Source organism: Liolophura sinensis, chromosome 6 (genome assembly GCF_032854445.1).
Source record: "Liolophura sinensis isolate JHLJ2023 chromosome 6, CUHK_Ljap_v2, whole genome shotgun sequence".
In the NCBI taxonomy this organism is placed as follows: Eukaryota; Metazoa; Mollusca; class Polyplacophora; order Chitonida; family Chitonidae; genus Liolophura; species Liolophura sinensis.
Genome location: NC_088300.1, coordinates 30,558,912 through 30,570,207, shown reverse-complemented (window position 1 = coordinate 30,570,207; position 11,296 = coordinate 30,558,912). Strand labels below are relative to the sequence as shown.

The window sequence follows — 11,296 nt, the reverse complement described above, 5'->3', positions numbered from 1 at the left end:
TGGAACGTTGGCGGGAAAGGCAAAAACAACCGGTAAGTCACGTTAAAGATCTCTTCTATTTTCATTCATTGTAATCATTTTTATGCCAGTTTTGAACGACGTCATCGAGTAAGTCTTTTATCAGGATATTCCAAAGGTTGGTGGTACTCATGAAGTAGTGATCTAATTTCTAAGGTGTGGAAGGAGTTATGATTGTGTCAGTTTCGAGTTCGAGACTTTCGGTGTGAAATTTTGACATTTCATTCTTCGCTTTTTCAGATATGGCGTCGTCTTGGGATTGCGTGGAGACTGACTTTGGGGATGAAACAAGGAATTTTGGGCCGCGACAGGAATCTGGATCAGCGCTTTACGAAGTGAACACGATCGCTACAATAGGACAACGTGAACCGGTATATCTCTGCATGTATTATAGTTGAGGATTGCTCTGACGTTAGGTTTGGCAAAGTCTTGTTCAGCCGAGGATGGTCCTAGCCAAGGATCTCGGCAGTGATCTTTTAATGTGGGGTTAGGTGTAGATGACAGCCGAGGAGTCTTCCAGGTTAAAATATTGGTATTTAAGATCAGGATTGATTCGGGACCGGTAGATCCAGGATCAATCCTTGATCGAGTCACACCTAAGACTTTAAAAGAGGAAGTTGTAACTTCCTCGCTTGGCATTCAGCATAAAGAGGATAGTGCAACGACTGGTTGACCCTTATCAGTATAACGGCTCGGGCGGGGCGGCTTACTTGCCTTCGGTAAGGCGTCTCAATGAAGCAGCTCTAGATAAAAGAGCCATGGAAATCCGTGCTGCAAAAAGAGGGCACATTACATGTACTCTAGGGATTCCTTTGTTGTCATATGAGTGAAAAATTGTTAAGCACGACGTTAAAACCCCAACCAACAGACTCTGAAATTGGGACAACTTGGTTCTATATGCATGTTACTAATATAAAAACTTATATTGAATAGTTTTGTAATTTCTTTTGAATGAACAGAATAAAAGTTGTGAAATGCCCCACCTCTCAGCAGCTGTGGTTGGAGAGTTGATTGCTGTTGTGGCCAATCAGCATCTCTCTGTGTTTCGGGATCTTCAGTTTGAACAGACCTTGGAATTTGGTAGGTTTTAATTGTATAATTGTTTAATTATGACTTCTTGTAATTGAATCACAAAAAAGGTTGTTACATCCTATCATGCTAATTTTGTATATGTTGTACGCCTTAGTTTTTCAAAAAGATCTGGCAGTCGTGTGACTTTTAAAATTTAATGTGAATTGTTGCCTTTCAGTGTTTGCGTCACTAATGTTTCAAGTTTATTGTCCATCAGTTTAATTGTACAGTTTTCTGTACTGTATTTCATCTAAGATTTGGTGCGTAAAAATGCACTTTCAGAAGCACAGCAAGACCATAAATGAAAACTTTCATGCCAACAGTTAAGTTTAACCGATAAGAAATCAATCAGACTTAACAGAAAACTACTAAGCGACTTTATAAGGGGCACAAATCAGTCAGAATCAACTAAACTGTGTCACTTCAAAAATGCTAAAATATAGATGAAATACAGTACTTGGGATATTACACTTTGTCCTTCCTATGTTGCAATTGTTTTGATTTCATTCTTAATCTTTACAGATGCGGTAATAGATACACTGGCCTGGAGTCCAGATGGAGCTTTCCTGGTATTGGGAGATTGCAAAGGCTCACTGTATGTGGTGGAACCCAATTCACAGGAAGTCATCTGCAACACTGTAAGACAAAGGATCTTTTGTAGTTTGTTTTTTTAACTTGAAACTGTTATTTGTATATAAAACAGTCTTTCTGTGTTTTCAGTTTTTGTATTGTTTTTATCATTTTATCATAATCTTTTTCATCCTTTCAAAGAAAATTTTAAAAGTTAAGGTTAGCCATTTCCCAGAATCTTAACTCATACAATAGTTCCTTAATCTTTTCGGATTCAGAAGACCAACTTTCATTGCAACTTTTGCATATTTTCTATTCAATTTAAAGACAAAACAACCTTGGTTGGGTTGGCCAAATTCGGGGCCTCTTAAGAAGTATAGTTCTGTCAACCTACACAGAGTAATGGTCAGATTATGTTGTGAAGTCTGTCCTTTAAGAGATGATTCACATTGATCTTTGGTAACATGGATGTGTGCAGTGATGTGCTTTTTGTCATAGTTTATAATTTTGACTTTACAGTCCATATTGCCCCCAAATAAAATAGGAGGGAAAACTTTCCAGAGTATTGTTGTCAAGAAATTCACCAGTGAGTATTTAACACAGATGTTGCAGGACTACGTCCTAAGTATACTGAAGAGTTTGCTCATATCTTATGCGTGATGAAAAAATTCAGTATGAATTGACATCATTCGCATAAAATTATTATTCGCTGAACACAGATATTATGTGGAATTGCTCAATCTTCTAAATCCAAACAGTGTTTATTTACGTTCATTCTATGAAGATTTTGTATCTGATGAAACTTTTTAAATTAGAGTGTCAAGAGATGGTTTTGGGGATGCTATGAGAAGTTTCCTGCATATCTCGCTTGCATGCCTTTTTTGTTCATCATAGTAAAAAGATAAGAACTTTCCTCCGTCATTTTCACATGCAATCTTTCGTTTATTTCAGATGGGTATGACATAGTTATTCTATCAACTTCATCACAGATGTTTGTGATAAGGGAGGCAACTCCAGCAGTCTTCATGGATGGTGAGCTTTAGCATAAGGAATGAAGTTTATGTAATTTAGAGATATGATTTATTCTCAAAATGAAGTAAATTCTACAAACTCAGTGATAACAGTCTAAAATTTGTGTATATTGTTAAGTTTTAGTGCTTTATGCTTTTATTTATTCTTTACAGTTATCAGGTTTAACAATAGTAAGTAAATGCTTTGTGTTTTAATTTACCATTCAGGTTCAAAGAGTTTGCAGGAAAAGCTGACCATTGAAATAGGTGACTTGACGACTGTTCATACCAGAGATACAACATGTGCTCTTTTCCTGAGGAGAAACATCATAACATTGGTACGTCACATAATAAACTTGTTTCGACGTCAATGTCACATAAAACACAGGTGCTTAATATTACATTACCTGCAGGTGGTTAATGTTGTTCATTGTCACATAGCCAGCAGGTGGTTAATGTCACTTGTCCACCATGTGGTTAATGTCACTTGTCCAGCAGATGATAATTATCACAAATCCAGCAAGCAGTTAACGTCACACAGCCAGCAGGTGGTTAATGTCACACAGCCAGCAGATGGTCAACGTCACACAGCCAGCAGATGGTTAACATCACATAGCCAGCAGGTGGTTTATGCCACTTGCCAAGGAGGTGGTTAAAGTCACATAGCCAGCAGGTCGTCAACATCACAATTTCAGCAGGTGGTAAATGTCACAAAGCTGTCAGGTGGATAACATCACATAGCCAGCGGGTTATTAATGTCATATAGCCAGCAGGTGATTAATCTCACATAGCCATCAGTTGGTTAATGTCACATAGCCAGCAGATGGGTAATCTTACAAAGCCAGCAAATGGTTAATGTGACATAGTCAGCAGGTTATTAATGTCACATAGCCAGCAGGTGGTTAACATCACATAGCCAGCAGGTGGTTAATGTCATATAGCCAGCAGGTGGTTAATCTCACATAGCCATCAGTTGGTTAATGCCACATAGCCAGCAGATGGATAATCTTACAAAGCCAGCAAATGATTAATGTGACATAGCCAGCAGGTGGTTAATGTTGCAAAGCTAGCAGGTGGTTAACATCACATAGCCAGCAGGTGGTTAATGTCACATAGCCAGCAGGTGGTTTACATCACATACCTGGCAGATGGTTAATGTCATAGCCAGCAGGTGGTTAACATCACATTGCCAGCAGGTGGTTAATGTCACAGAGCCAGCAGGTGGTTAATCTCGCATAGCCAGCAGGTTAGTGTGTAGAGGTAATTTCTTGTCTGTAAACCTGTAACAGTGATCCACTGTCTGTGAAGGTGTAACAGTAATTTGTTGCCTATGAACTTATAACAGTCATTCATCGCCCAAACATATGAATCTGTGACAATACATTGATTGTCCGTAAAGAGAAAAACAGTGAAACTTGTGCTAAATTTTTGTGGATGGGGGCAGCATGCACAGTCTGAATAATGACGTGTTTTCTTGGCACAGGGAAACCTCTCCAGTTAGTCAAAGTTCACATCTGTGATCATTAGCCAGTGCTCACTCTGGTGAGTTGACTAATCAGTGGCCACTTCTCTGAAGAATCTGTAGCGTATCTGAGTGAGTTGTAAAAGTAGTTTGTGTTACTTTGCCTGTTACGGTTACCTGTCCACCAGAGATCCACCAAATAAAGAGTGGTGTGCATTATTTATTTTATTTATTTATTTGATTGGTGTTTTACGCCGTACTCAAGAATATTTCACTTATACGACGGCGACCAGCATTATGGTTGGTGGAAACCGGGCAGGGTGCATTATTTGAAAACCATTGTAAGCATCATTGTGTTGAATCATTTCTCTGTTATGAATTATTGAAGAGTGTTTAGTTTGTGCGTTTTAGGGCTTCGGTGAGAATATTGTAGGCGTGTGGTCCTCGGACAGTGGCCAGCTGGATGTGATCAAGCAGGGCACCAGTTTCTTAACACGAGGTGAGTTGTGATCACCACTCAGTACATGGTTTCAGATTTTGTCATTTTGGATTATCAGTATTATAGACAGACTGGCAAAATTAAACTAAAACAATAGAATTCACTCAAGTTAATTTATGTTAGTGCAGAAATTGTACATATGGTGCTTGCTGATGGATAGCTGATTCAAGAATTGTCAGCTTGAGAGAAGTGATATTTGCACTCACTGAATATTACTTGTGGAGAGTTGACAATTCCTGATATCCCATCTCCAGTATGCATTGTATATTATACCAAAAAGAACAGCTCTTGCGCAATTGGTACTTTAAATCGCTAAATTTGTACATCGATAGTGGAGGTAGCCATCGCGTAGTTTATTTTACAAAAAAGCAGACGTCTGAGAGACACCCAAAAGTGGCAACTGCAGTTGAATAAATGCGCAGGATCGTTGGAAATTGGCATGAGATTGTTGGCTGTTGCCTCATGAATGTGGACTGTTACTCTGGTAATGTGACGTTGTTTTCCTTGAGCGTGTAAGCAGTGGACATTAGGTGTTGTAGAATATCATGTGACTGCATTGACCAATGGAAATCAAGAATCACATTATGAAGGATAATCATGTCAAGTGTCATTGATTGTACCACACATGTTTTTTGTTGCAGATGCTGGGATCCTCTCTGGTTGTGTCACAGCCAATGAGAAATTTCTTCTTCTATTGGATGAAAAGGTACATATACTCTAATTGCCCTAAAATTTTGCCCACAAAAGTGCATATTTAGAGGGAAATTAATGTCACAAAATATATTTTTGGTGCCGAAACTTAAAATTTTCCAGTAGAATATCATCCCATGTTCCAAGCTAACCTGAAACACTTTCCTAAATTCAATACAGATCTAAGAATCGGGAAAAATGGGCAAGTTAGTCATGGATGAAATTTGTGGTGATTTTAGGGTAGCTCTGTTCGAGAGTCAGATAAGTAAAAATTTGTTTTATTTGGAAGACTCCATGCGTTGAATTCTGTTTCACCCAAAATTAGCTGACATTTTTGGTCATTTTTAAAATTCTACACATTATTGCTGTATTAATGCAAACTTTTGTATGCAGCAGACTGAGAGAAAATGAAATTATAGTAAATAAACTCTCATTGAAATCGTCTTTATCTCTCTGTATGTACCTCATGAAAATCTGCTTTTACGTTTATTGTAACACAGGTTGATACATGAATGTATACAAATAATTTGAGCACCTGTGAGTTTGGAGTTTTCTGTTTGACTACAGAAGCACCTGTTAGTTTTGAACTCACAGTTCATGTTGCTGACAGTGTGGGATGAGGAAACAGTCGAGGCTTTCTTCTTGTTGGAGTCAGAAGAGGAGAATAAGTACAGGTAAATATCAACCTGTTAAGGACTATCTAAACGAGTGACGTTATGAAAAAGATGTGGAGTTCAAGGACAGAAACATGGTAAAAGTAAGAAAATAACACGAAAGAAGAAGATTAAGGTTTGGGATCAGTGGGTTATTCAGGTTGAAATGTAATAAGTCAGACAAATTTGTCATTATACATATATGGTTGAGGGATGAGAACAAGGAATTTCTTTTTCTATTTGTCTCTCAATGTCAGTTTTTAGCTTACCTGACTAGAGTACATTCATAGCTTTTGTCATACCCTGGACATCCAATAGCAGAGTTAGCAATGATTAAGTAAATATTAGGGGTGGTATCTTAAGCAAAACTGCATGTATTTAGCTCAGGCCTTGCATGTTGAGTACAACAACACAAGGGTGATGTTCCATCCTTCATGCGCTGTATGAATGTTAATTACTGTAAATTACAAAATTCACCACTTGGTGTAGTGTGCATTAAAATTGATGTTAAAGTAAGTGTTAGGAGTGGCATCTCAAAAAGTGGTGCATTTATTGAGCTGATGGTTTAAATACATATAAAGCACAATCACAACGTTTGATATTGTCCCAAATCTAAAATTAGTAATCTCTTATGTCTTTCATTAAAAAGAATGTGAAAAAGATTTCTCTACCCACTAACCCAAACCTATTTTCAGTGATACAGTACAGTTATGGGACACCAAGAGAGAATTTTTTTTTAAGGAAGGCCTGACCTGATTTACATAAAACCATTGTTAACCTTAACAGTCATTTCATTTGAATACTAACATCATGTGTTTAGTGAGACATTGTTGTATGCTATTTCAGTCTGGAAGGTGTTAAAGTTGTGATGATTACATCAGCAAAGGGCAAGAACTGTCTTCAGGTGAAGAATCTGCCTGGATGGGATACAGCCTATACCCTACAACTCTTCCCCACTCACCTGGTTGAGTCATTTCCTTTCCAGGTATGTGTGTGTGTGACATTTTCAAGTTATTGTGATAGTAGATATCATAGTTACTTTTTCTGGGAAAGCCTGATTATATAAATATTAGTGAAATAATATTAAAGGAGAAGAAAACTTTAAAAAATGACACTATAGGCTGAAAAGAGCACATTTGTTTCTATCTGGTGGTGCCTGCTGCTTAATTTCGTGATTTTTCCTTGGCATACATGTAAAGTCTGAAAACAGCAAAGCTGGCATAAATTGGTAAGTCCATCGCGTCCTCCATCTTTAACACCCTATAATTTATGCTCAGCGTGTGTTGCCTCTCAGCCAATGAGAGCCGTTGAAACTGCCAGCTTGTTCATATAAATTCGGAACCTACATCCAGCATTCCGGTTTCCCGATCGTCAGGCGGAAACAAACTGTACTGTTGACTACCTACTGGGAAGAAGAGTTCTACCGGAAATGTACGAACTGCACTTTGGCGGTTTCCAACGGCAATTCTCCTCCTAACACAGACAGCTTCAGGACTAGTTTTTAGGCAAAATGGAGTCTCCCACAGTGGATTTTGGCACTGACTTTACTTATAATTTATCAACTTGAGGTACATATTAGAATTTTTTTTATGGTATGCACCTGCAAGGAAATGCATACGCTTCTCAGTGGTATTTGTTTGATATTTAAATTTTCTTCTCCTTTAAGACAACTTAATAGATAAGAGGAGTGGTATATGCCTTTTTGGTGCTGTTGAAATTATTTCTTTGATTGGTGTTTTATACTGTATGCAATAATAATTGACGTATACAACAACAGCCAGCATTGTGGTAGGGAGAAACCGGTGGAAGACATTGAGATTCCAAATGTAAAGCCCATCTATAGGTCTGGAGCCTGTATGTTTTTAGTCCTGTTTAAGAGAGGAATCTGCTCATTTGCTTGCAGGAGTCTCTTTACATTATAGAGTGGTGTGACACAGATGAAAATAATGACATGTGAGTACCAGTTTGTCAGTTTCCCTGCAGTCTGGATCATTTGTTTCTGGCTCATAGTCAGCGACAGTTGTTGTTGTTGTTTCCTACATATGCAAGGAAGCCGGAGCATTCTTCTGGAAGCATACATGTACATAAAAAAAGAACTCTAAAATGAAAACTATAGTTCTAATAAAATGAAAGAAATTCTGTGTCCCCCTTTGCATTTTTGAGGCATATTTGACATGTCTTAATAAGCCCTCTATTTTATGCATATTTACCACTGACGGTGGGAAATTATTGGGAATTACTTCAAGGATGAACTTACTGGCAACATGGCACCTGTTTAGGAAGATTTTTCTACCAAGAGGAAGTCTGAGAAGCTTTTCTTGTATTAATATGTGACACATCCTGAAGTGTACATTAAGAAATAAAACCAGTCCTTTCAATATGTTAGTTAAATTAAATGTTGAGGTCTACTTCCAGTGATTTCTAATTAAGCAGCACAAGCCGATTTCTGTTGAGGATTGAAGAGAAAATGATGCTTTCAATCACTGATACATGTTCAAACCCATTTTAGACTAGTTATAAAATCTGAAAAAAGTGTTTTCTCTCTTCAAAATTGTGGTGTGCATTTGTGATGCATGAAGTGCATCCAAAATGTATGTAGGACATTCCCCCCACCCCTCCCCCCCTCAAACACCCACCCCCCACCAAGACCCTCCACTGCCTGACATAGTTCATGTGTTACGATCTGATGTAATGGCCCACTGCTCTTAAAAAAAAACTATTGTTTTGACACCCTGATGGGCTACAGAGGCCTTAAAATCTTCACCCCCATGAAGACAAATACCAGAAGTTTGCGAATATGTAAAAAAATTGCTTATTTTGACCCCCCTGGGCTATTCATTACAAGACACTTCAGTTAGAAGATCATATTTATATTTCCCACTGATCATATATACATGTAGAGATGTAGGGAGGGGAAAATGTCCATACCCCGATAGACGCAAACCTTGATTAGAGCAATTAGAATTACTTTTTCTTGCTCGACTGACTGGGCAAATGTTTCTTTCTACATTCATGATGGCTGATGAAATCATCGGTAATCTTGTCATTTAAGATTGGTTGCCTGGTTTCTTCATTTCTGTATCTTTTGGCTTGTGCTTCTGAGATTTAAGTACACCTGACTCGCCATGACAGCTCAAAGTTATTTCAACAAGGGGAAAGGAAATATTTCTGTGGATTTCAAAAACATTTCGACTTGGGAATAGATTTACACTGGCAGGAGTGGTTATGAAGGTCCTATTCTCTTTATTGTCCACCAAAGTCGGCATGTGCTGCAGTTTTGGAGTGGACAGCCGTCTTCGCCCCACAAAGTGCCTTGAGGAATGATCCTACCGTGTTTTTTAATTCAGTGATTAAATGTTGAGGCAGGTAAATATAAAAAATCATTGAAAATAGACCAAATGTTTAATTTAAATGAACTATTCTTTCAAGTGTTGAAGTCATTATTCTCTCAAGGAGTGTACTTTCACCCCTAGATAGGCAGTATATTCAGGCACTTACGGAAATTGTCTGCTTCATAAGGAGGCTTGTGTTGTTGTAGTACGGACCCACACCTGCGGGTTAGGTGCCTGACAGAAGCTTTACCAGAGACCAGGTAAGCCCGTTCCCTGAGGATTGTGTATCACTGTTTTAAAGGGATTGTAATTTGTTCATTTTTTTTCCCCATACCTGATCTAAGCCTGTATTCTTTTGTGTGATGATCAGGTTACACTGAGATAACAGTGCTTAAATTACTCATGCAAAATCAGCTATGCTTTGAGGTCCACCCTAAAATTGTCAGTTACATCAACATGTTACTTGCTTTGGAGGCTTCATCTGCTTTTCTTGTATTATCACACTCATAAAATTGTTTAAGTGAAAAATGAACAATGTTAACATGAGACAACAATCAACCATATACATGTAAATAAATCCTCAGAGGTTCTCTCATGATTTGTCTTTACTGATTATTTCTCATTCTGTATCCTTATACAAGTATTATATTTAGCATACTTTGAAACATATTTGTTTTATTTTTTTTTTATGAACTTTTTCTTGCTTTATCCTCCTAGCCTGTTTGTTGCTTAGATACTGTCAGTCATTGCAGTAGTTCGGTGAAAATCTTTTACAGTTCTGGATCATAAAATGTTCTTCTGTTTATTCTGTTTGCAGACTTATTCGACTGCTCAATAAAAACAGATTTGATGAAGCAATGCAGTTTGCTAAAATGTTCAGCCTGGATACAGAAGTGAGTTCCTGAACAAGAGTTTTCTGATCATCTCTTCTCTCAGTTTAAAGTTGTTCTTCTTGCAGCTGAGAGGCCTTTGCCCAAACATGTTGTCAACAGACACTTAGTCTGCTAATGTTAATAAAGACTATACCAGAGATTTTTTTATAAAAAATTCATATTAGCTAATCAACTCAAATTTTCTCCTTTTATAAAGAATAGCTTAAGTTAATTGATTCTCACGTTTGGAGAAGTTGAAAAGCGACCTGCATGATAACTGTTATAACAAACTTTTTTCCTGATTTGGAATGGTAACATGCACAGATAATGTTGTTTTGTAAATGAAATTATTTTAGATATTCTAAAATAATAGTAAAAATTCAATATGATTTGCATTGATTGATTGTTTTTTGCCAAATGTAGTCCCTTCCCACGAGGCTTCTCGGGTACTTGGTGAAGGTTGTTGTTCACTTCCCGCACTCGTGTTTCGTTCATCCATAGACTTGGCAGCCATTGTAAGAGAAACATTGTTCAGCATGCCGTTAAAACCATCCCTAGCCAAAAGTTTGCTCTGTGCGTAATTATTTACTCATTTACTATAATTAGTTTGAAATAGAAGAATTTTTATGTGTTATTTATCTTGGTCTGATTGATGCCAATTAATCTTTATACATTAAAACTTTTGTACGTGCCACTAGGTCATTTCATTTGAACTACATTGTTTTGTGATTTTATTTATTTTAGCTTGTTTATAAAGCAAAGTGTAAGTACCTGTTGGACCAAGTATCAGCGTGGAATGTGGGGAAATACGAGCCAGATGTTGTCAAGGAGATGATCAGCGACCTTCACACCTGTTTGTCCTTCATCAAGGTTAGAGGTCATCCAGTCATACTGCTCAGAGGAACTTGATATCAAAAAAGAAAAAAAATAATATTCTCTACCTCCAATCCAGTGCCATAATTTACCTTAAATATTCAACACTGAAGAACCCTGTAAGACTTACAATTAATCAAAAGATAAATTCACTCTCTACAATACATTCCAAAAAAATAAACATATTTTCAAGGAGAATCCACAGAATCATTAGTCCTAATCATTTTTTTATATATCTCTAGAAAG

At 37.4% G+C, this 11,296-nt stretch overlaps 1 protein-coding gene across 1 annotated transcript in view; it reads left to right on the top strand.

Annotated features, from left to right (window-relative positions):
* The first annotated feature begins 260 nt into the window (after positions 1 to 260).
* LOC135467082 (kinetochore-associated protein 1-like) overlaps positions 261 to 11,296 on the top strand; it is a 50,748-nt gene continuing 39,712 nt past the window's right edge. Inside the window, exons 1-14 of the mRNA XM_064744842.1 lie at positions 261 to 389; positions 978 to 1,098; positions 1,612 to 1,727; positions 2,179 to 2,245; positions 2,611 to 2,691; positions 2,898 to 3,007; positions 4,543 to 4,630; positions 5,272 to 5,336; positions 5,888 to 5,994; positions 6,820 to 6,958; positions 7,877 to 7,926; positions 9,512 to 9,565; positions 10,123 to 10,198; positions 10,922 to 11,047. Of these exons, the coding sequence (XP_064600912.1) occupies positions 261 to 389; positions 978 to 1,098; positions 1,612 to 1,727; positions 2,179 to 2,245; positions 2,611 to 2,691; positions 2,898 to 3,007; positions 4,543 to 4,630; positions 5,272 to 5,336; positions 5,888 to 5,994; positions 6,820 to 6,958; positions 7,877 to 7,926; positions 9,512 to 9,565; positions 10,123 to 10,198; positions 10,922 to 11,047 (1,329 nt within the window). The remainder of the gene's footprint in view (positions 390 to 977; positions 1,099 to 1,611; positions 1,728 to 2,178; positions 2,246 to 2,610; positions 2,692 to 2,897; positions 3,008 to 4,542; positions 4,631 to 5,271; positions 5,337 to 5,887; positions 5,995 to 6,819; positions 6,959 to 7,876; positions 7,927 to 9,511; positions 9,566 to 10,122; positions 10,199 to 10,921; positions 11,048 to 11,296) is intronic.